Source organism: Falco cherrug, chromosome 5 (genome assembly GCF_023634085.1).
Source record: "Falco cherrug isolate bFalChe1 chromosome 5, bFalChe1.pri, whole genome shotgun sequence".
NCBI classification, from domain to species: Eukaryota; Metazoa; Chordata; class Aves; order Falconiformes; family Falconidae; genus Falco; species Falco cherrug.
In genome coordinates, this window is record NC_073701.1 from 29,654,003 (window position 1) to 29,679,782 (window position 25,780).

Here is a 25,780-nt window from a genome sequence, read left to right on the forward strand (position 1 = left end):
ACTTTCAGCGTCGCCCAGTAGCAATATCCCCACACACCCAGGTGGGAGGAGCAACTGGTTTCTTATTAATACCACAGTACTTCTTGTTTCCAGTAGCATCCTCTAAAAGCAGTACCCTATTTACAGCTTTCATTTTGCATTAATGAAGTGGAATACTGATGTAGCTAATCAGTGCTAGCAGTATGATGCAAGCACGCAGAGTGGCGGTGGTAGCGGCAATCATCTTAGTCCAGTTGTCAGGATAAAAATAACCCCACCAGCCCTGGGAAAGCAGCAGCACCCCAGCTGCGGAGAAGCACAGCCTGGGACCCCATGGTTCTGCGCTGCCCTGACACCCAGCCTCTCCCACAGCCCACCTGGAGCAAGAAAAGAAATGATTGTTATCCCTGTCCATCAGTTTTGCTGCTTCTCTTCCCAGCCCCTGAACATGGGCATGAGTTTTTGTACATGCACTTGGATCCGGACTTAGATTTCCTCAGAAAACCAAATGGACACAGATTGCCAAATATGCTTGTGTAATTCAGAGATATTTCCCCCCCACCCCACCCCCTTCATTGTACTTTGTGAGCTTAATTTAATCCCTGTCATTCCTTATATGTGGGTAAATGTCATGTACTTCATTTCATGAATGAATTAACACAGCCATGCAGAGTCTGTATCTCCCACACTGCTCACTTGGAAGGGGGAAGGGATTAGTAAATGTGTGTGACACCCTCAAGTTGCTAAACCCCAGCTGGGTTTAGAGATGCCCAGAAATAGAGCTCGTTTGCACCCTGGTGTAAGGTTCTCAAAACACTACCAGCTCTGCACCTTGTAATGGCCCCAATCAGCCCTCCTTCTCCTTATTGTCAACAGCAAATATATTACTTTCATACCATGAGTTTGTTATTGCACCTGACAAGGGAGGAGCTCCTTTAAAAATAGCTGTGCTTTTGGTGGTGGGGAGAATATAAATAATCCCAGATTTTTTTTTCTCTTTTTGATACTTCCATAAGCGTGTCAGAAAGCAGAGGTCTTTTGGCAAGGTGCAAGTCTGAGATAGCACAGAGGTTCTTGGTATGTAGAAGATAGCATTTTTAATCCAAGCTATGTGGACGAAGAAGTAGATGCATGGCAATACAGAGCAGCGCAGAAAGCGTGCAAGTCTCGGCACCTTGTTACATGATATTTTTAATACAGGCAGGAATTAAATTAATAGTTCTATGTGCTTATTTTAAAGCTTTCATGACGTGAAAAGAAGTGTAATTCATCAAAAAAGGAAATGAGGAACAATTTATACTTAAATAGAAATCACTGCGGCCATGTCCTCTTTTTCATGAATTTACACAATGGGTTGGATTAGTCTCTGGCTGAGGTGTGTGTGTTGGCAGAGCTGTGCTTTGGAACTTTTCTTCATGCCTGAGACCGCTCAGTGCTACCAGGGCTTCATATCCATGTGCAGTAAGTTCCCCTGTTTCTAGGGTTTTTCTTAAGTGGTAGTGTGCATTTCTTGGTTCTTTAATCCGGAGATACTCAGCTTGTCAGTGCTTTATAAAAATAGTCTGGGAAGGCACCCTGCCAGCTAAAGTCACAGCCTGGGACACAGGAGAAGTGGCAGAGGAGTTAGCTCCCCAGTTTCCAGCAAACTTACCCCTGCCTGAAGAAAGCTGGTCTGGGATTTCCAGGTGTACGCAGCAGCTGAAGAGCTCTGTTCTTACAGGTTGTCAACAATAAAAAAATAAAGGTGATTGCTGATACTTCCGAGCTCCTCCATACCTGCCTGTCCCCCAGTCCCTTGGATGGAAAATGGAGGGAGTTTGTTTGTCTCCCCCCCAGTTTGCCAATCCCCGTTATTTCAATTGTAAGCTCCACAGGTCTAGAATAAACCTTCTACTTATGTATAACTCCTGCCAAATCAGGGCCTGCAGACCCTGGAAGCCTCTAGCTGCTAATGTAACACAAATAATAATGGGACTTACAGTAGCTGGTAAATTTTTGACCCCTCCTTTCCCTTCTTTTCAGCCCAAAGTAACCCTCTCTGTAGAGACTGCGTTTGGGCTTTGCATCAGCTCGTTGTGTATCGTTTAGTCCTACAGAGTCTGAATTGCCTGCAAGAGCTGGAAGGGGACAGTGCTCATGACAAATCAATTTGCTGACTTCTGAAATAATTAAGCAAGTAACGCTAGGCTTCAGTCCTATTTTGAACAAACACTGTGCTGTTCGATTTTGCGTTTCTCTGTCTGCAGTGAATAGGTGTCTCTAAACAAAAGAGGCTGAGTGATCAAGGAACTTTTTTGGAAGGAAACATCTCCTATGAAAATTAGCTTTCCCCCCTGTATCTCTGTGTCTTTGCATATCTTTCCTTTTTACCCCCTTTTTTTCCTGGTTCTTTGTTCTTCCCTGAGGAAGATAGAGATAATAAAATTTCCTATTTTCACTTAGCTTTCCAGATGATCTTTGTGTACTTTACCAGACTGCAGCATAGAAAACAAAGCCTTGTTTATTGCCTAACAGCATATATGTGTTTTATGATTAATGTGATGTGTTTGTAATACATGAGACTGATAATAGATAGGGAGATCAGTCTTCTGTGAATTGACAGTGGCATTATAAACAAGGTGAAAGGGTTGCAGGTGTTTCCCACACGGGTGTTATACAAAAACATATGGCCCTTTGCCATGATGTACTGCGTGTGCACTCCATCTTTTCCTGTGCAGCAAGGCAACGTTGCTGTGAGCTTTGCTCAGAGAGCAAGTCCACAGCTCAGGACCTGGGGAATGCTGTCAGCAGCAGATGATGGTGCAGTGGGGCCAGAGTGATCTTGGGGACACAGAAAGGATAATGCTGAATTGGTCCTTCCAATTAAAAGTAGCTGATTGATCCACAACATTGCCTTGAGAAAAGAAACCTGCGTTCCTAGGGGGGTCCCTGGCAAACACTAGGAAGGGAGATGGTGTGCTTGGGTGTTGCAGGAGGGACATGGCAGTCCATTCTGCCTCTTGTCTCGCTGCTCCTACCTCAGCTCGTAGTTGGACTTGGCAGGTATCTGTGATGTCCATGTGGTAACTTCTGTGGCCATGGTCACATCAGGCATTAGGTGCAGACTGAGACACCTGGGCCACATCTCTGCAGAAAGCAACAGTGGTGCACGTGCAAAACAGCAGAAATCATTGCTGGATTGCCACTCCTTCTTGGGTAAAAGAAAAGGCATGTTTACTAAATGACTAAATCATTGCAAAGAGGACTGCAACATCTTGTGTGGAACCTGACCACAAGGTAGAAGTCTCTGTCCTTTTCATACTTACCGTAAGAGTGGTGCTTGTCTGCTCTTACAAGTCACACTGTTGCAGCTGAGTGTGTTGGGTGTTTGTAGCCTCTTCAGTTATTAAAACACTTTGGGTGCAGATTAACTTCATTTGCTCAATATACTATAACATAACCACCCCCTTGATCTGTGAGCCTTTTAATAAATACGCTGGAGGGCATCCTGCCTCTTCTGCAGCTTCTGGGAGTAGATCCATGCCCTCCATTGTACACTGAAAAACTTTTTGCCTGGCCTTCCTGGGAATGGTGCAGCACAGGGCTGCCTACTTCTGCACCAGCAGCCCACTGGGATGATGGTTTGTCATCCATCCTTTCATCTGCTGGAGGAAGCTAATACTGTCCTCATGTAGTCGTACTGGGTCTTTCCTGTCTCATCTTCCAACAGAGATAAAGCTGCTGGTCTGAAAAATATGATTTTTTTTCCTCTATTTTGGAGGACTGCAATTTAAGCTGAAATGTAATAGAAATGCCCCAACAGCATAACTCAAATAACTGAGGCCTCATCTACACAGGAAAATTATACTCATGCGTGGGTCATGACATTTATTTTTACCGGTATGGCAGTGTTACAAGAGATTCCCATATGGACGGGTTGCATCAATCTGAGGATACTGTACTACATTCACGTATTCTTGTTTCTCTGCAGGAATGAGCCAGACAGTCCCAAGCATTTGCATTAAACCCTGAAACATGAAAATATTACAAAGGGTTGGGTCAAGCAGTATAATGGTACTGTATCACTGTAGTTAAAGGTAGGACTTTTATGTGTGGACAAGCCCTGTGAAAAGATTAACCTAGAGAAAGTTAATAAAAAGTGCTGTCCTAAATTATTCATGAATCCATTTGTAATGCACTTGCCAGGAGGCTTTTGTTTTTCTCAAACTCTTATTTATTAAAATCTGACAAGAATATCTGGTTTTGTTCAATAATAAATCTAAGTCTGTGAGACTGGTGATATCCTCATGTAGTAATACAGAATCAAAATGAAGTTACATGGCAGGGGTGAATACTTTATTTACTTGGGAAGAACAGATTATTGTTCAGGAGGATTTTATCTTTTACTTGCCATTTTGGAACAAGTTAGAAAAAAACACAAAACCAAAGCAACAAACCCAGTTGGGAGATAACCTCTTGTTTTGTGACTGAGGCCTTAATTCTGCAAAGGTTTTTAAATATGTGAAAACTCAGTTAAGCATGTCTCTGGTGGCTTTGCAGGTTCTGGACCTGTTTCCGCTAAATGAAATAGCTCAGATGATCTTGTTTCATGTTTAGCTCTACTTGTCCTTTTTCCTTAACTTCAGGAGAGGCTCATGGAAGTCATGTTCCTTGCCTGTGAATTTTGACTTCCAAAGAATGTCCATACAAACACCCCCTCTCTCCTTTTTGTGTACCTAGAAAATGTTAGAAAGGTTATAAACTGGAGGTAGGAGAATGGAAGAGAGACGGGAAGAGAGCTTTTGCTGTTTGGGATACAATAAAAGATGGCAGTCTGTGTGTGCTTTATAGCAGTCATTTTTTAAAAGTAGGCAGAACTTTTCTTAAAAAACAATTTAAGATTTTTTTTCAGTATTTTCAGTTTATGAATTTTAGGGGAATATTTCCCATTCTTCTTCTTTTGTGCCGTTATTTATAACTGGATAAGGAAAGGAGTAACAAGTGCCTATGGATAGAAAGTTAGAGAAGAGTAAATAAAATAAAATAGAAAGAGCTTAGCTGTGGAGGCAGAACTGGGAGTTGAGTGACTGGTCTGAGTTGGAGGATGATGAATGGATTTGTTTGCATAAGCCTGGCTTGTGAATCACTCTCTCATAAAAGCAGCTTGAGTTGAGTAGGAGATTCTCCTGTCCCAAACTTAAGTCCTGAGTGCTTTCAAGCACAAAGTGTACTGTGATGTAAGAACTCCAACTGTGAGTACCACCCTGTTATTTCACTGGACTGGAGCTGGAGCTCTGCAACTTCCCAAGTTTGAAATAAGCTAAGTGTCTCTCTCTCACACACACCACGTGCTTTGTATGATGTATCATGTGGTGCCTCTTGGTGGTCAAAGTTAAGCTATCCGGGTAGACATAACCAGCTTGTGATTCAGATTTGGAGTCTGGTGTTAGGTATTTGGTCCCTGTGAAAAGCTGTGTGTTGGAGGACCATCAGTCACTAACCATTAAATGAGACTAGGAACTCAAACTTGGAGAGAAAAGGGAGGTGTGGGTGTGCAAGGTCAGTATTCATGGTTGATTATCCCGGGTGGGTTGGGAGTGGCATGGGTCTTTGCCTTGGGAGCTTGTTTTGCCTCTCTGATGCCAGAGAAGTTGTACAACGTACGTGCAAAAGGGGCATGTAGGGCTAAAGATTCTGATCAAAGCAATCTTTTAAATGAGGCCTCAGCTCTTATGCACCTATTAGTATTTGGAAGAAAAGGTTGACTGTTAACAGAGAGCTACTTTGCTGTGGTTTAGGAAACTGGAGGAGTTAAAAAGGTTTATTTTAATAAACTGTACCACCAGTATCTAAGGTTCAAGTGGAGCCTGTGGGTTGGATTTGGGAAATAACAATTTCCTCTGGAAGCCCACCAGAGAAGATCTGTTCCTTCCTGAAGAACATTATTTTCTTGTCCTTCTCTGCCATTTGTTTGCTATGAGTTTTGGTGGTATGGGGGTCAAGGTGGACTCTGAAACCCTGCTTTGGAATCAAGGTATTTGTCTGACTTGTTTGCCCTCGGTGAAATCGGTGCTGCTGCAGCTTCATTGCCATGGGAACCTCCAGTTACTAAATTTAATTCAGCTCAGGGTTTGCTTTTCTGTTCTGTTGCTGCAATGTAGACAGGTGATAAGCAATATATTGATACTAAGCTATATCATAGCAAATTGATCAGGCACCGATATTACCACGGTATTGCAGTATCTGCAATATTGCTCTTGTGCTCTACTCTAGGCTGCCTGACCTTCCTCCTGTGCCTGCCTCCAGCCTCCTTTTCCTCTCCCCTGGCAGAGCAAAGGCAACAGTGACTGCACAGTATTTCTGGTCCAGCAGTTGGCAAAGGCAACCTCTGCTTGCTGGCGGTACTTCTTCCTCCCTTAGGGCAGCCAAGCATGGAGTGCCTGTGGGCCTGGCAGGGAATGCTGCTGGAGACGGAGCTCTGAACCTCAAGGAGCTGTGGGGTTGCGGTGGGTCCTAGTACCATGGCAGCATCCACAATGGTGTGAAGTCCCCCAAGGACAGAGACTAGCACCACAAGATCAGATTAAACTGGGAACGGGGAAATAGACGGTGTACGAGCAGAGAGTGAGAACCCCTATCACCCAGTTGTCTTCTAAAGTTTTATTAATTCCTTTATACTTGGTGAAACCTTTTTGTTTTGTCCCCCCTTGAGCGTTATGTAAGGTTCAGATGGTATCTGTTAGATGTTTATGTTCATGGTAATGCAGAGCCTGGTGTCTGGGATGCACTCTGTTCCCGTGCTAGTATAAGTGGTGGAAGCGCGCCTTTACTGCAGCCACGCTGGACTTCTGGAAAGGCTCATTGCAGATTGGCCTTTGCCATGAAGATATTTTATGTAGCTAACTGCAGGATGATCAATTTTGTAGGTCTTTCATGATTGTTTGGGTTGTTGGTTTCTAATGTTCTGCCCCTCTGTAGTTTGGTTTACTGATAGTACATCACTTTGTACAGAATTCATAGTGAGCAGAGTGTGTAAACCTTTACGTTAAAATGTTGGCTGAGTATTGATTAATCAGTAAAAGTTTTTAAGCTGTTTCCTTTAAATTCCAGGACCATGCAGCTTAATTTAGTGATTGAGAGGGATGGGGAAAGATACTGCTTTTCCCAAGGGAATATATTTTCTGTGGTGCTTGTTCATGGCAAGGGTTTTCAAGCCAAAAGATGTGTTTTAGGGAAGGAGATGGTTCTCTGATAGTCATTATCTGCTAAGATGACTCTCTGTTTTCTTTCTTTGTAGGTATTACATTGGTCGCCAGATGTTTGTGGTGGTGTCTGCACCAGAGATGATCAAGCAAATCTTAGTGACAGACTTCAGTAACTTCACCAACAGAACTGTAAGTAGATAAGAGGGCTGGTTTTGTGGATGGAGTTGCAAGTACTGTTAATTTGAGCTCAGACCAAAAGCGACTGCAAGGGAGCTGGAAACGGGAAAAGTACAACATGGTTCAATTAGACTTAAAGCTGTATAAACTTTTTTATATATATATATATTTATTTTTTTTTCAGTCAAAGACTCCTGTACTCTTGTTACCAGGACACTCTGAGGGTGAAAGGGAATGTTCTTAAAAGAGATATACTGCCTTGTGGCTGGGGCACCAGATAGATGCTGAAGAGAGAGGGTTTCAATATCCAGTTTTGCCAGTGACCTCCTGTGAAATCTTGGGAAAATCACTTAATGTCTTTCTTCCTTGGTTGCCAATATAACATGGGGACAGTATTATTTGCTTTCTCCCACTCGTGGTCTGTTTTGTGCTTTTAGACTTTCTAGGGCAGGAGCAGGCTGCTTTGGACAGGGACATGCCTCCTGCAGCCAACGTATGTTGTTTTGTTGTACTTCTCACTGAAAATATTTAGTAGCAAAGCATGAAGTTGGAGCTAGCAAGGATTATACATATGCTGTTGATTACACACTTATATATTGAAAAGCTCTTTTCAAGTACTGGTTAGAACAAATAATGAGGGGGGGAATGGCCAGAGGAATAGTAAAGATTTCCAGCAGTTCCTCAGCATTTTACAAGGAAATACTGTCACTGTGACTGCACACCGCCTCAGTGCCATCCATTCCCTGCTTCCCTCTGGCCCCTTTGTATGCTCAAACCTGCTCAAATAAACTCACATGTATTCAGGAGTGTTGTTTGTACCCTGGGGGGAAATTTCATCTCTGATCAGCTGTCTGTCTCCTGTGCCCCTCTGATCCTCTCTGCAACCAGACAGTCTGTTTGCAGACTGCTTGTCTCCTCTGCTTGCTTCTTTTGGTACATGAGGTTCATCTTGTGACTACCTGCATCTTATTTAATAACCACGTGTACCTGCTGCCCTCTGTTCTGCCTATAACTCACATATGAATGGAAGAATCCCAGCGTGCAAGCTTCTCAGGCTGAAGTTGTTGTGGGTGGCAAGGGTCTTTCCCCCATTTTTTCTATATATGAATGAATTTCCCACCCCTTCCTTTCTTCCACCCCCAAGCAGGAACCCTATTTCTTCCTGTTTGTAACTTTTTCATACTTTTCTCTTGTTTATTTGAAAGTAGTAGACTGTACCCACTATTCATAGCAGTAGCTGATGCCCAAATAGCACCTCCCTGAAATTAGAGATCATTCCTTTGAGAGTACGTTCAGAAACTTATTCTGCTCTTAATTTTAGTCAGCTTTGTCTTTGAATGTATTTGTCCATGCATTCTCACCCTTCTTATTTGACAAAATTTTTCTTTTTCTCCAGGCTTTTATGACCAGAGGTTTATCTCTCTCTCTTGTGGTTGTACATCTATCTGTCATGGTCTGTAACATTTGTGTTCCTCTCTCAAATTCAGGTAGGCCAGGCCATTATAGGCATTTTCTCTCCCTCCCCTTTTTTTCTTCATCAGGGATCTGTTAGGTATAGCTGTCTGTGTAGGTTCCTGTCTTGCCCTCCTCACTTAACTGTCCCCTGAACCATTTGTGGCTTTTCTACACATCCTACTTCATCGATGAGAAACTGAGGCACAGACTGAGTAACATCTCTGCCACTAACCAGAAAGCCTGTGGCAGATGAGAAAATTTAACTTCTAGGCCTGTCTTTAACAAAATGAATAGTTTCCCCCCACGTGCAGTTGCTATTTCTGACTTGCTTAATGCCCATGAGTCTAATTCAAATGAACTTGCTTCATCTTATATACTTTTATCTCCTTGTTCTATGGTCTTCTCACACAGCTGCAACCTTTGAGCATTGTTATTTCTCACTTTCCACTTTGTTCTCCCTCCTCCAGCCATTGCTTTTCATTTACTGAAGATAAGCAGCCTTCTGTTTCTGCATCCCTCCACATCTAACCTGGGGATCTTTTTCCCTGTCTTGAATCATAACACTGGAAGCTGCCTCTCCTCTTTAATTCAGTCAGCTCTCTTGGTGAAGTGTTCAGCTATCCTGTACACTAAAGATTCTATATGAAAATAAATAATGCTGAATGGTATGTAATGAAGGCCAGTGGAATTTATTCAGATACGATTTGGGTTATATGTGGAAAATAATTGAAAGGTGAGAGTGAGAAAAGCACTTTCCAAGTAATAGAATTCTTTCTTCTCATATTGACTGAATAAATGTCATTTAAAGACTTTTAATAGGGTTGCTTCTGTTTATGTATTTTAAAATTACTCAAAGCAAGCTCCTCTACTTTGAGTGAGGGTTTCTATTTGCTAGTGGAGAATTCAAAATGCTAAATAGATCTCCCTACCTTATCTTACCTATTCCTTCCCCAAATGGTCTACCGATGAGTAGCTGCAGAACTGACTTTGGAGTCAGTGCTGCTCACAAAGCTAGGCTAATATCTTTCCATCTGGGCATGGCACATGCTTGTTATTTCAACCCAAAGACATTTTTTAGCTTAAGACTGTCAGTTTTTAAGGGTGAGAAGGATGGGAAGGGGGTGAGACCTCTGGGTTTGAACAGGCTGTGGGAAAACCCACTGTGCTTTTCCACCTTCCCAACTGCATTTCCAAAATTCATATTTGTACTTCATCTACCAGCGGTGAATTGTGAATTATTTAACTCAGAATGCTGCAAAGAAATATTATGCACCATACTCTGTAGCAATTGTAGCAATTGTGTGTTAACAAAGTGTCGCTGAGTTGCAGGACGTGCAAGTTTAATTCTAAAAGCTAAGTCTAGAAAAATATTACATTTGATGTTTCTTTCAGTTTTCTTTCAATTAATCTTAAAATACGTATATATTAAAGTAAGAGACAATGTTAAATTGAACTTGTGAATGGTTGCAAACAGTGGATGTACTTGATAGAAGTGGGTAAGATGATGATTCAGTGAACTCTGAGCTTTTATCAAAGCTGTCTATAACATGATGTCATGCTTTTGAATGCTTCTAAGAAGAATGACCTTAATCTGGGATTGTGCATTTGCGGGCTGCTTGCTGGGAAGTCATCAGAAGACCTTTGTGGAATCAGGGTGGTTTTAATCTGCTGAGAAGACTCTTTTGGAGGCATCTTGTGTCCTGTCCCCACATCCAGAGAGACCTGGACCAGTTGTACACTTCTCAGACCTGCTCACACATTACATAGACAAAGTAGATTTTGCATGTGAACAGAAGCCAAACTACTGCTCATTTTATGCAGTTATGTTCCCCTTTGATATTACATATTTCATGTCTTTACTATCAGTATCTTTCAAATATTGCTGTAAAAAGCCTTTTAGGTTCCTTTGCCCTCTTCTGTTGTTTCTGAGTTACTGATCAGTAATTCTTGTGACAGAAGTGTATAGTGATTGCAGATCAAATCTGCATTAGGGTTCACTTCCTTTTAGAACAAGCAACCAAGTCCAGCACACAGGGTGCTAATGCCCTGAGGCATGGGGTATATTTATGGTTAACTGTATAATCACAGGAAGGCAATAACGATATTCTACTTTCCCACTTAATTTTGACTTGATTAAGGTAAGCATTGTAGCCATTTAAAAACAAAAATATCTACTGTAACATACCTTCATACTTGAGGCATATGACGCCTTTTCCCTATGTTTTTAATTAGAGTTGAAGAAGAAAAGAAAATTAGCTTATAGACCTTCTGCCAAAAAGTATGGAATTGTTTTTAATTTAGGTTAACCATGGAAACCTCAGCCAGCATTTTAGGCAGGGCGGTGCTGCAGTAAATGATACCTTTTTCTCACAACTATGGTAAGTCAGCCGTTTAATAGAAGTTTTCTTTTAGGAGCACTAAGACTTCCTAGTTGCCTTACTGTGTTGTGAGTGAGATAGGTTTATGATTGTTGCATTCTGCCAGGCAGGATAATGATACATAATGTGTTTTCAGATTGTTTTTAATTTCTGCATTGAAAATTTGTTTTTGAATTAGTGCTTGAGAATCGTTAAAGTGTACTTTAAAAAATGTAGAAGCAGAGTGTTAAGATTAAGCAATGGGAAGAGAGATGTTACCTGGTATGTCATTTAAATGATTCAGAAGTTGTAGGCCAAAGAATCTGCTAAAAATGTGGATCAGTGAGCCCCAAGGCAAAGGTAAGTCCTGGCTAGTCAAGGTTTGCCAGACTGCGAGTCAGTTCTCTGCCAGGATTCATGCGGCTATCACATGTGGAAACTAGTAGTTGATCCAGACAAAATCCGTAAATCTGCATGCCAACCAGCTGGAGGATGGTGACATTTTTAAATACAAAAATCTACACCAATTCAAATAGCTGTAAGAAAACATCACAGTTTTCTCGCCAGGAGCTTTGCTGCTACAGTGGAAAAAGTAACAGTGAATTAATAACAACTAGTAATGAAGTGGTAAAAGTAAGAACAAAAAAGTAGCATGAAAGCTGATATAACATGGCAGTACAAATTCCTTGTATCCCTCTTGAAGGAAAAGTACGTTGTATGAGAATGTTTCTTTTTGCTCTTCTATACTTCCCCTTCCTTCTCTCCTCGTTCATCCATGTGGGGTACGATTATTCTTTTCCATGTGGGATAGGATTATTCTTTTCACTTGCAGAATTTGCCTGTTACCCCAAGCTGTTTGCTTCATCATTATTTTGTTAAATCTGTAAAGCTTCAGGCCTACTTGTGGCTTTAAACAAATAAAATACAACCACCAAATAGGAAAGCACCTGTTTGCTGCATCTCATCCAACTGTGGTCCAGGATGGCTGACACACCTCTGTATCTGCTCTTCTTTTTGGTCTCTTGCTAAGGGGACACAGTGCTGGCAAGAAATGTGTCTGTATATTGCTCTGTCAAAAGGTCTATCCAAATTTGATACCAGATGCCCTCCAGAGGTCCCTTCCAACATCAACCATCCAGTAATTCTGTGAATTTTGGGTCAGGCCCTCAGCCAGCATAAATCAGCCTACTTACATTAACTTCAGGTGACCCTACACCAACTGATAGTGATTATGCATCTCTGGAGTGGTGCTGGGAAGCACAACTGGCTTCAAATAGCTCAGCGTGGTGCCTCAGGAGCTGACTTGTGTGTCTGTGTTCTTGGCCTTTTGCAAGTAAAGGGTCGCTTGTGTGTCTTATGCAAGATCTTACTCAATGCCTTCTGCCTTGATTTTTAGAGTACAGGTATTATCTGTACACAGCAACCCACTGATGTGCCGTCATTCAGTAAACAGCGGTAATTCAGTTGTTTCCAGACCCATAGTCTCATCCAGCTTCTGGCCTGGGCTGTTTCTTCAGTCCCTCTCCGACAAATACCTGTTTTGTTTTGAAAAATAAACCCACTAATGTATTAATTTGAAGACATGTAATATAAAAATAGTTAAGGAATGAATAGTTGTGTACTATTGCAAAAGATGCATATCCAATGTATCCTGTCTTGACCCTGTACCCTTGGTTGGTTGGTTTAAAAATGTTTCTTTCCTTCAAATTAAATATGCTAGGATTATTTCCAGCTGTGTCTATGCCATGGTCATTATCCTTTCATGTGAATTTCTTTGTTTATTTCCAAATTGTTGTTGCAAAGTGTGATGAACTCAGTTTGTAAACAGATGATGAGTGTGCTTTGTTGGAGGCTTACTTTTGCATGGGTGCGTGGTTTGCAGTACTAGTGACACACAGTATGACAGTGGGTAAGTCAATATTTGGAAAATGATTCAAACAAATGAGAAAAAAATTATGAAAAGTATATCATGAGATCTTAACTGTTCCACCCTTTAAAATGACTGTTCAGTGGGATGGTTTAGTACACAAGTGGTGTTCCAGTATGTGCTACTAATTGATTGTGATATTTAGTTTTAAAAACAAGCAGGTTTTTGTGGCAGTGGAGGGAAAGAACGTGCTTTAAATTTCTTCACTGCCTCAGCCTTTTTTAGGTATGTTTTTTCATTTTCCAGTTCCTTCACCTTGTTTCATTGTGGGTTTTGTTTGGTTCAGATAGGATGTGGAAGGTGACCAGCATAACTCTTCTGGAGCTGACACAGCACAGGATGAGTTGTTACAGCCGCATGTGTGCATATTTGTATATATGGATACAAACAGGTGCACATGTATTGATTTGGGGTTTCTTTGTGATTTGAGGAGATGCTGAATCTCTAGTCCTCACTAGAGCCTTGCAGGCATCAATTGCGCCACACCTTATTACAGAAACTTCACAAAATGTGCCTCTTTGTGCATGCCATGGTGACATTCCTGTTCCTGTTGCAGCAAAGCCATCATGCCTGATGGCAGGACCATGCCTTGAACATCCAGTTCTTTGTGATGCAGAGCTGCAATGTTCTCTCCTCCCTCCCCCTCTGACTTTGTAGGACAAATTCAAGAAAGTGTCGATCCTGCCACATATACAATAAGGCTCAGTCTCACTGAGCTGAGAGAATATTCAGGTCTTCCAAAAATCGTTCTGTGCCTTACGAGGATAAGTGAAAAGGTGTCCAAGCAGTGAATTTATTAAGATTTACTTTTTTGCCTAGCAGTTTTATACAGCTGCTAGATCAGTTGGTTTGAAATCTTGGCTGGTACAGCATCATTATAGAAAGGGAATTATGCTAGCGGGGAATGCATTTGGCTGTATAGCACTTAACTGTTTAATATTAATTTGTTTGACTGCATATTTGTGGGTGCTGTTGTACTGCCATGTGAGCCCAGATGACTAGGTGATTTTCCAGTGCCAGTCCCTGCCAGGGAGCTGAGCAAGAGCTCTTATCCTTGTTTTGACCTGATGGTTCTCATTGGGCTGTGCTGGAGCAGGAGCTCCTGGTCTTAACAACCATAATGATGTATCTGGTTTCTTTCCCCAGTGTGCCTCCATGGCTGTCTTCTCAACATACTAGGATACCTTTCTAGCTTGGTCAACATATATGTAATTATTTTGCCACCTTCTCTACCTGGTAATATAGCTTTTAATTCTGGATTTCTTTTTTCTTTCCTCATTTTGTTTTCAGAGCTTGCTGGTTAATTTTTCTGAGCAATTTAATCCAGTTTTGTTTAAATGTTTTCAAGTGTCAGTGCATAGGCTTGCAACAGAGACTTTAAAATTAAAATACAAATATTGAGAGGGTCACTTCTTTCAGACTGTATGTCTTTTTGTGCATGCACAACAAACTGCCCTTTATTCCCCATATGCTGAAGCCAATAGCGCAAAACTAATGTTGTCAAATGATCACTGCTGTTGACTGCAAAATTAATCAGACTCTGGCTTCAGTTAGCCTTAAAGAAAGACTTGACATATTAGTAGACTGTGTTCTGGGAAACACCTGATTCTCTGAATCCCAGTGAGATGAAATCTGGTTTTGTGATTAGGGCTTTAGGTTGGGATTTAGGAGCTCTGAGCTCAGATTTTGGCTTTGCTACAGAATTCCTGTGTGCACAAAGGCAAATCATTTAGGAAGTGCTTTGTCACCTTAACAAATGTAAAAGAGTATGTTGGGAATTTCCAGCTGAACATTGTCATTAGTGAATGTTAGTGCTTGAGAACTGATGGCAAAGGGTTGGGATTTGGTTTATCTGTTAATTCAAATAGTTATGATGAGAGGGTTTTTTTTTGTTGTTGTTTGTTTGCTCCTAAAAGAAGGTTCAGAAATGTAGAGGGAAAAGTTTTATTGAAAAGCTCTTTATTTTTTCCTTTTAAATAACTTTCTATTTTAAAGTATTTTTCAAAAAACACCCTAAAGTAGTAAAGTTAATATTAACAGATTCAATTGAATGCATTTTGAGGATTATCATCTCTCAAGTTTTTAATTTCTTTTTTTTGTAGTTCTAATTCAGAAAAGGCAATTGTGACATCTCCATCCTGCGAAGTGGAAAAGCTCATTTCTATTTACCTTGAACATCTGGCATGTGCCTCTGCTGACTACTAATCCTAAAAAGATGCTAGCAGTTTTACTTCTCTGCCCATTCTTATATCTCATTCAAATCAGTGAGCCATGAGTGTGTATTTACCTAAGTACGTTTATTAATCGTCTGTCCAGAATGGGGACATTCTTGTAAATAAGAGACTTTGGTTTTCTGTGCCTTGCATGGTAAAGAGGGCAAACATGGTCTCTTCTCACACATTTACGTTCTTGATTAAGACTTCTGAAAGTTTAGGAAGATGTTGATAATGATAGTTTGGAGTGCCACAGAATGGTTTAAAGCAAGCATTCTGAAACAATGACTGCAGTTAAGTCCAGTTAGTTTGAGGATGATCTGGTTGACTTATTTGGAAAGACCCTTTGTTAAAGAGGAGAACATCTAACTGACATTTTATTTCCTTTGAGCAGTTACTTAGATGGTTTGCTGATTGAGGAAGGTTTTCTATATTGTCATGGCTGGAGGGAGCTCTCTTGCAGGAGGTCAGCATATCCCCAGCAGTGGTGGTCAGATCATAGCTGGTTTGGAGAAAGCCACAATTCTTAAGAGGCTGCTATTTTAACTGGCTAATATATTGTTGTCCAGGTAGGTCATGTGAATTTGTTTGCTTGAGATTTATAAATCTCTAATTGAGTAAGCAAACACTGATATTTGTCACATTTCCAGGTAAGATAGCAAACAAAATTGGCTGATCCCTCCTGTATGAAGGACTAACAGTGATGGTGGAAACAGATGGGTTATACACAGATGGAATACAAAATAAAAACTTTCCACTTTTTCTCTTTTCCAGACATGGGTTGGCTGTTTTCAGATGCTATGGGCCATAAACCTTGGCAATATAAAAGCAATGCAATTGACTGTAAGAAGGCTAGAAGATTTAAAAAACAAGTTTCCTTTTCCCTTGCCCCCCATCAAGACATGATGAATCAGTAGGTTGAGACCATGGCTGATGTTGAGATGTACAGTCATCTTATCTTTTGCAGGATTTACTATGAAGTAAGTTATTTTTCAGCATGGGTCTAAAGTACTTGAATCTATCCCTGAGTCTTTCTCTGGTTTATTAATGGGCTGCAGTGCTGCCATCACCATGGTATCCTGCTACCTCTTCCCCTGTGAAGACTGGAAAACTGCATGTTGATGAAATTTACATTTTTAATTCTCCACTCTCCATGCCTGTACATATAAAAATTGGTTTGCAAAACCATAGGGGAACACAAACACAAGGACAATCTGGTATTGAGAAATGACTATAGTGTTGCTGTGTTGTTTTGTTTGTTTTTAATGCTCTTTCTCTATGCGATTATACTGCAGCCATCATTGGTTCAATACCTGCTCCTAGGTAGACACCAGAACACCAGATGGATTACGTACTTTACAGCACTAATGATAGTGCCTGATAATGTGTGCAAATCTCCTTTTCACTGATTGTTCAAAGCAGTTAAGAAATACTGAATACAGCTGTACATAATTACGCTTCTATTGAAACTAAACCAGCCTGTGAAATTTCTGTTCCTGGAAAATGGTCAAAATTAGTCAATAAAAAAAAAACAAAACAAATAAACAACAAAAAACCAAACCCTTTGCATGTACTTAGTTAATGGTATATTGTGACATTCTGTTTCTTAGATGCAAGGCTTCCCTGCCAACTCTATTGAGACTTAAAGGGGGGTGGGGGGGAAGAAATGCTGCATAATGAAACTACAAAAAAGTGGGTTTCCTGCAGGTGTAGGAAGATGCTGATTTGACAATACTCTATGCATATGCACTTGGTTATGTCAGAGGGAGCTTGTGTAGGACTAAGTATATATGTGTCGTAGTGTGTTGTGGATATGTGAAGGGACATTCCCTCGTTCTAACCACTCCCTGTTTCTTTCACATTTCTTTGAGTTATTGTAAGATCAGCTTTTGAAATTATCTTTTTTTGGCTTGTTTATCCTTACCTTTTTAAATATGTAATTTATTTCTTCTATCGTTCTGCAAAATTTCCTTTTCTAAATGACTGAGGAAAACAAGATCAGAGTTTTATTAGGTTTTGCCTTCTCTTCCCCCAGTTTTTCTCCTGTTGAAACTTGCCAATCACTTTTAAAGCCTACATTGGGCTTTTCTGCAGCACAGGAGATATCATTAAGGCTTTAAACCCACTAATGAGGGAAATGTGCGCTGCTTGAAGGCTCCTGCAATATTAACTACATCCAATTATGTTAGGTAAATGTATGAGTATAGTCAAAACAGGATGAAAGCATATCTTTCTATTCAGGCCAAAAGCAGTCTTCTGAGCCAATCTTTCATCAAACTTACATTGGCTATTTATTTACTGACTTTGCAGCACTTTTTTTTTTTTTTAATACTGAAGTATTAAACACTGCAGACAAACAACACTTACAGGCAAGAAAGGACTATCTATTCCCAGGGCTCTGTTCCTTATTTGAAGAACATGTTTTATTACTGTGTAAAATAAGTGAAATCTTAAGGATGATAAATATTTTTTCCTGTTTAAATACAGTATTGCTTTCTTATCTAATCCTGTCTTTAGCTGACTGCATTATGAGTAGGTGTGATACCTGTGGAGTGGACAGGCAGTTCATGCTGGTCTTTGCTGGTCCCGACCTTTGATTCCTGTTGATTTGTTGCTTTTTAAGGGAAGTTCAACTTATCCTACTCCTTTGGGCATATGCTGTGGGGATATTTTTTCTGAAGCTTGCTCAGCCTAATAGCACGGGTTTTCAACAGTTGCTCACTCCTAACCTCTGAAACTGTTACTTACCAGTAGCAGATTGCTTGCTTTGTTTACAGTTTTCTCCTTTTTCCCTATTCTTGACATATAATGGACTGTCATGTCCTTTAATTCCTGCCTTCCCCAGTCTCCTTTTATTAGGAGAAGACTAATTAGTTTGTCACTTGTTCTGAAATTGATATAGGCTCAGATCACAACATTCAAGTTGGCTTTCTCAGATACTTGAGCAATTAGAGTTCAGACCCACTATTTTGCTTTTTTTTCATGTCTTTACCCACATTTGGAGATAATTCACCTGCTCATGAACAAAAGTCCCTTTGAACCATCTGATGACAGAGGAACCCCTTCAGGTCTATGCTGACAACACAGTGAGGTGATTTACATGTACCTACCCCGAAGCCTAGATGTTCAGCACTGAGCAATCAGGGCAGATGTGACACAGCAGTATATGGTAGTTTGAGTGGTTGTCATGTATCATGCCTAAGATCTGTGTAGGCTAGCTGAGCGTCCTCTTTCAAAGGTGGCCAGCAGCAGAAGTCAAAAGACTAGCATAATAGCAAGACAGACAGTGGCAGTAATCTTCCTTGTGACTTACCTGCCCAGCCTCCAGCAGCCCATGCTGTGATCACTTCCAGTGCCAGAGGCTGCATCTGGGCATCATTTCTCCCAATAGCTCCATTGGCTACAAATCAGTTCCCACCACCCCCACCCCCTTTTTAATCCTTTCTATTAACTATTATGCAAGCAGGTGACTTTTTTCATGGATGAGCTTTCTCAGATGTGATACAAAACTTATGTTTGGTGCTAGTGAAGTTCATTCTTCTTTAGTGAGAGTAGTAAGTGTAATATACGTGGGTATTATTATATGAATCCTTGCAAACCTCTGCTCTTCATTTTAAGTCTTTTAAAAGTAGTATTGTCATCTCAATAATAGTAGGACTAATTCTTTTTTAGCTATTCATTCAGATAGCTTAATCCATTTACCTGCCTTTATGTTTATATTTGAACTTAAACATATGAAAGGTTTTTTCCTTTCTTCATTTTTTTTTTATATATAATGATGATATTCTTATCTAGCACAATGCTAACGACCTTTTTTTAAGGCGTCTTAGCAGGACTCACCATTCCCACAGCAAGGCCTACAAAATGGATCATGTGAGCATTCCTCATCTGGTTCAGCTCAGAAGCTAATCCATTTTAGTTTATGTATCAATGTGGACTTTTTTAAAACTATGCAGGCTGACCTGGCACTGAAGCAGACGATGAGTGCTCACAAGGGCTCTCCACCAGCTCCATTTCAATGGTGGTAATCTCCAATAGATGGGGGATGGTGAACAGCTGATGGGGTAGTAGCATCTTCAATTGATGCAGCTGTTTTTGTAGTAGTTCTCTGACCAAAGCCTGAAAGGTTCTTTTCTGTCTTTACAAAATTGCCTGGTGATAAACTCCAGTAGATTTGTTCTAAATTTGTGCCTCCCCCCCCCCCCCCCCCCCCCCCGACCATACACTGTATAATGTTCATTCTGCAAGAGTAAAACCTCCATGGGAAGGATGTTTGGAGATGATGCGCTCCTTAGCACTGACAGTGTGTTACAGCTATAAATCTTACGGATCATAAGTGAAAAATGAGTCGGCAGGTCTTATTTTAGTTTCTAGTGAGAATTCTTCTTTGTTTATATAGCAACCACATAACTTGGCACCATTTGTTGTAAATAGTTGATAGCAAATTGTTGGCTGGTCTGAGCTTTAGGAAGGGAACAGTGTGTTATACAGGTGCTGGGGAAGCACTGTGCTGTGCATGCTGTGCTCCTGACCACGACCAAGGGACGCTGCAGATCACTTGTCAGTGCTGCTGGCTTTTTGTCAGTATTAAACTCATCATGCTTAAAAGAAAAAGGAAAGAGGAGGGATGTAAAATTCTTGTCTTCGTACTGCATGGCTTGCTCCCAGCTCTCTGGCATAAAGAGTGCTCCCTACTTTGAGCACACCTGGCCACTGCTCGTTTTTATGTTGATTTACCTGTTTCTGAAGGCTCAGTGATAGCTAAGGGGGCTCCATTTAGCCCCATGGACACATATGCAGCAACAGATATATACAGTGACCAGGAAGCAGCTATCCTGCAGCAAAAGAAAAGGTTTGTTGATCATTGTTAATTATTTACTCCTGCCAGTCTCCTCTCACTGGTGTTAAGCAATAGAAACTAAAATAACTACATTCCTTACTGAAATAATGTCCCATTCTTCTTCTTTTCCTTTCACGCTTGCTCTTGCAGAAAAGGGTTTGGGGAAATAAGTAGTAAAAACAAGAACTGTCTTGCGCTGTTCTCCCCTGCTAGATTAATTGTAAGTTGAAGATACACAAGATACTCTTCTTTTCCCTTTTCAAGGCAATTGCAAAGGACAGTTTCCCCATTTCCTTTTCTATTTTCAGTATGCGCATTTAGATGAAGCTAAAACTGCACTCTTGCACTTTTTATGCAGCTTTCCTAAAATAATTCTGAATAATTTAACAATGGCTCAGAAACATTCCAGTTTAACCAGTCATTGACCTTCAGTCACATTTTAATATCATCAGGACTAGACTGGTGTTTCATCAGTTCCAAAGAAGCTTTATTGTAGCAGAGGCAATGCTGATATCATTAAAGTTGCCCAATGTCTTCAATTACAATGTTTACCTTTCAGTAGATTACCAAACTTCAACTGCTTCAATTAGTATTTTCAATTTAGAATTTTTCAGTCAAAATGGTCTCGCTATTTCAGAGCAGAAGCCTAGGGAGAAGATAAGGTTATTTATTCATTGTGGGGAAAAATAAACCCACAGTGTTTCTTTTGACTTTGTCTTTGTTCCCTCTAGCATAAAGTCTGGATATAAAAACTGCTTTGAAAATCTGACCAAACTTCTTAAGTTTATAAGCTGATGAAGAATCTCAGTAAACAAACTCAACAAAAATTATTAAATAACAAGGAAACTCACTTGCTAGTATCGCTCTCTGGTGACAGGGCTCTACAGATCACTAACTTTTTCTACACATTGTCATGTGACCTTTATGTCTAAAGGTTGAAAACACTGAGTTTGTGACTGGTTCATTCACAGGAAAGGGTTTTTTAAAAAATGTATAATATGAAAACATTTCAGGACATTATTTTCTTTATGAATGTTACATTTGCAAAAAGCAATTAGAGATCCTGTGGGAAAAAATAGTATAAGATTACAAGCTAAAGAGTTAGACCTATTTTTGCGTATGCTTTAGGATACAAAGATTGCACTCAGATTTTCGAAAGATTAAAAAAAATTTTTTCAAACCTTTTAACACTTTATTCTGCTCATTTATTTCCTCCTCATATAATTGTAATCAACTGCAGTAGGAATAGATGGCATGCTATATTGCCAGCATATCAAGAATAAAAAAATATATATAACTTACATGGCCCTTAATATTTTAAAAATTTGATTAGGAAGTGTGTAGAAGTTAGAAGTTTCATGTTGTGGCTGATTTTGAAGAGTCAAATGCTGAAATAAAAATAACAAGTTGATCAGAATATTTTGTTTCAGTTACAGCTTCTAATGCAAAGTCAAAGTTGTTTCAAATTGCAAAGTAAAATTATTTTGTTCCAAAACCATATATATCAAGATAGGGAAAAAGTTGGACATTTTCTCCATTTTTTTTTTTTTCTTCCAGAAATCTTGGAAAAACAAATTTATTTTGCAATATTTCTGGTTTTTCTCAACCATGAGGCTTTATTTACATTTCTCTAAGCAGCACTGGTTTTATTTTATTTAATGTTTGAGTTTTCAGAGGGATTGCCCCCTCCTTAACTGATGTTTCACCACGTCAGATTAGACGTTCTCTGGATGGCCCAGCCTTGGTTTTTACCTCCTCAGTGGTCAAGTGGGGCAGCTTTCATTTCCTCATTTTTTTCAGCTGTTCCCGTGGTGCTGGTGGGAGCTTTTATATTATGTTGGCAATGCACAGTCAGTTTTGGCTGTAAGAACTTAGGCTGGTCCCAGGGTTAAGATTTATTCTAAGTAAAAATTTCAGCAGGGTTTTAGGCACGTTGCAGAGGGTTATTTTTTCAGGTTCAAGATCCATTTTATTTTTCAGGCTGTAGGATGCTGGGGGGATTCAGGATGGACCTCAGATGTGGGAGAAGCAGCTGTGTGGATGTAAAATGAGTTCTTGTGATGTGGGGGTGTGTGCTGCACTGGTCAGCACTGATGGTTGGAAACTACAACCCCTTCCTTTCCCCCTCTCCCACCCACCAGTAAAGTTGGGCTTGGAAGTGCAGATACTGATAACTTGTGAAAACGCTAGGTGCGTGCAATCGAGTGTGATGTGCATGCCGAGTATGGGTGCAGCCTGGCTACTTCACCAATGCATGTTCTGCTACAGAGTAAGCATCTTTTCTCCTTCAGGTGGGAAGTCTGAGCAGGCAGGACTACGGCAACCTCCACCTGAGTTCACCATTACTTTTCCATGTGTTGAGGGGAAGATACTCAGTGAAAGGCCACGGGTGTTTCATTCTCATGGCTGGCACGTGCTCTTTCCCTGGACACCTGATGAAAGAGAATCTAAATCCCAAATACCGCTCTGTCCTAGTGTGCATTTGCTGACTTCCAGCTTCTCTACACCTGGAATGCTAGCGCTGACTTTTGGGGCAACATGAGGAGGGGAGAATTCAGGATCTGACCCATCCCTCTAGTTGCATGTCCTGGAACAGTAAAATTGAAGCAGTGGGGTGGTGGAACAGGCCCTCCAAATGCTGCATTGCCTGGAGGAAGCCTGTTTTGCAAGAAAGGGATCAGTGAGCTGTGGGGTGTGGGCTTCAGCCCATGGAGTTTTTGGTTGTTTTAAAAATTTTATCTTATCCTAGAACTCTTAAGATGAGAAGATACGGTGATGTGGTTTACGCTTCATAATCCACACTGCTTGCTATTACAAGCCTAATACATTTGAGAGTGCAAAAGTAGCTGATACTGTTAATTTATTTTGAATGAGGTACTTGCTGATACTCAAAGGAGCATTTTAGCTGCTCTCCTTGAAGAAATCAAATAAGAGCAATGTGAGGAACAGTCTGGTTACAGGTTGTTTGGGAAGTGAGGCTGTTCTACTGAAATTGCAAGCTCCAGGGATCTCATGGTAAGTCCTGTAATATTATCTGTACACAATAGGACATTATTATTGTTGAAATTATCTTATGACAAACACTTAATTCGAGATGTGCTCAAATTAATTTGTGAGAGTCAAATGAACAAAAGCTATTTCATATAGGCATGTTTTGACATGCTTTGATAAATTGGGATTTATTTTTTTACTTGATTGAAACCAGACAAATAACCACATATATGAAATCTTGGAAGACAAAATTCTGAAAGTGTGCTGTGCAACTACTTAAAAAAGTTTTATAGCCTAGCTCTTCTTGAGGGACAAATAAATGAGGAATGAAAGCAGCTACTACTATCAGGAAAATGCATTAGTGTTTTGACAGATAGATGTGCAGATCTTAATACACAAAGTTTGTTTTTTTCCCTGATGTGTAAATACGCTCTTAATGTAATTAGAAACAATTGTGAAGTAGCAGGCAGGGAATTCAAATTCTTCAGTTAAGCGGATATTACAAATGTGATTTGTTGACAGCTTGTCATGCTGCCATTACAGCTGACCTGGCATTTTCTTTCTGAACAACTTTTCGAAGGAAAACTAGCATAAAAAGAGACATATTTGGCCAGGGAATGCTCTGTCTCTGACTAGCAGCAGATGCTTACAGAAAGAGCAGAACAGGGCAAGTGCAGAATGATACTTCCTATAGAATAGCCCCCTAACATCTGACTGTCCATGGCTGACTTCCTGAGCTAGAGGTTGCATCCATGTTTTTAATTTTTAATAGCCCTTTTATTCCAGTAGTTTGACTTAAATAGCATCTTGAAACTGTTTGTATTTTTTAAAACCATGCGGAGTCTTCACAAGCAAACTTTTATTTGCTTTGTTTGAGATTGTTTTCAAATTTTCGTTTTGGCATTGGGGGAAGAAAAGGTGAAATACTTTTTCCATGAGTTGTTGGAGATCATGGATTTGAAGTAATCATTCCAAATGTTCTTGTTTCAAATTAGATACATGACAGTTTGAAATATATTTTGTATATCAGGATGTTGTCACACAGGAAATGGAATATTAGGCAACAACTTTTAGGTGCTACATGGGAACTCAGAAGACCAATATAAACCCTTTGAAGAGACTCAGCTTTTGGTCATAGCTTACTACTTACTCACTTGTTTGCTTTTAGTGTTTCTCAGTGCTTTGAGATTTTAAGCTAGACTGGCCTGTTTATAATTTTATTTCTATATTACAACCTCTGAGTGAAACAGGTCAAACCAAAATTGTCAATAAAATATGAAAAACATGAAAAAAATGACTTTTTTTATACATACTCTGCTCTGAAGGAAAAAGATTACTTGTATTCAAAACTTTAAAATAAGCCATTGGTACACCACCCCTTTACCTGGCTAGCTTGCCTCTGACAGTAATTAGAAGCATTTAACCCCCATTTGAGGAGCTTAATTTGAAAGTACAAATTAAAAACTCTTGCTCAGCCGTACCTAGTGCTTGGAAGTGCCTTGAGTACCTTGGAGCTGGTGACTTCAACATCAAGGTTTCTTGGGCACCTGCAATTCTTTTTCTAAGTCATAAGTCCTTTGATCCCCAAGTGCTTAGACGTTTTGAGACCTACCTCATGCCCAATCTAGGAGACCTATGAATATGATATTTCAAGAGGAGATGGACCTCACAGGTACCTCTGAAACTAGCTGGTGGTTTAGGCTCTGAAGAAAATGTTCCTTCAAGTCACAACAGAAAGTTGTGGAACTGGGCCTCTTCAGTACAGTCCCCAGTCAAAAGGGGAGCTGCCCAGAGCACAAGAGAAAGGTCATCACACATTTTCCTGCTGGAAATCGCTCCAAGGCACTAATTTTTCTGGGAAGTGCCCTACCTAGCAACCTGTAAGTGATGCTTGGGGAAGATGTACTTGCAGCCTTATGTGTTGAAGCTATTCCATATTCCATGCAGTCTTTGGTATTCGTAGTAGAGAAGTTAGTGAACCTCTGCAGCCTAGAAGGGCAGCCATCTGGTTCAGGGAGACCAAGGTTGCAGATATTACTACAAAATATTACTCATGTATTTTTAATTATAGTCTTGTGTATGCAGACCTTGGAGAGGAACTGGGACTGAAGCCCTTTTCGCAAGGGGAATGAATGCTCTTGAGTCCAGTCCCATTCACTAAGTATTCCCTGGAAAGGACAGGAGGGTTTAGGACTATCCCCCCCTGCACCTTCCCCTGCTGTGATAGTTCTTTCCTTCTTTGTTATTCTTATTTCCTTACTTTTCTTCACATCCTTACCCACAGGAAGGAATTACAACTTTTTTTTTCCCGTGTGTGAGTTTGGTTCCCTTAGTGATAGTGTGCAAGGGAGTTACCCCCATGACTTCCTTCACTTTTCAGTTGAAGGAAAGGGAGTAATCCTGATCACAGCTGTAGTGGCCTCTCTTATGGAGTACATTGTGTTATAAAACGTCCACGAGAAGGGAGGTGTGAAACTCTTCCTGCATCACTGTCATGGCAGCTTGGGCAACTCTGGCCTCAGCTTTGGTGAATTCTCTTCTGAGGTATCTAACTCACATATCTAAACATACACAAGGCATTTCGGTCAGGATTATGACACTGGTCAGCAGCCTAGAGGACAGGCAGTGGGAGGCTGGGTAGTACTTACAATGTCTCT

The 25,780-nt window shown here is 40.4% G+C and overlaps 1 protein-coding gene across 3 annotated transcripts in view; it reads left to right on the forward strand.

Moving 5' to 3' along the window:
• Positions 1–25,780, forward strand: part of TBXAS1 (thromboxane A synthase 1) — a 230,903-nt gene that overhangs the window by 95,417 nt on the left and 109,706 nt on the right. For all 3 annotated transcript variants that reach the window (XM_027799407.2, XM_005435041.3, XM_055712869.1), the window contains one exon: positions 7,256–7,352. In XM_027799407.2, coding sequence (XP_027655208.1) covers positions 7,256–7,352 — 97 coding nt within the window. The remainder of the gene's footprint in view (positions 1–7,255; positions 7,353–25,780) is intronic.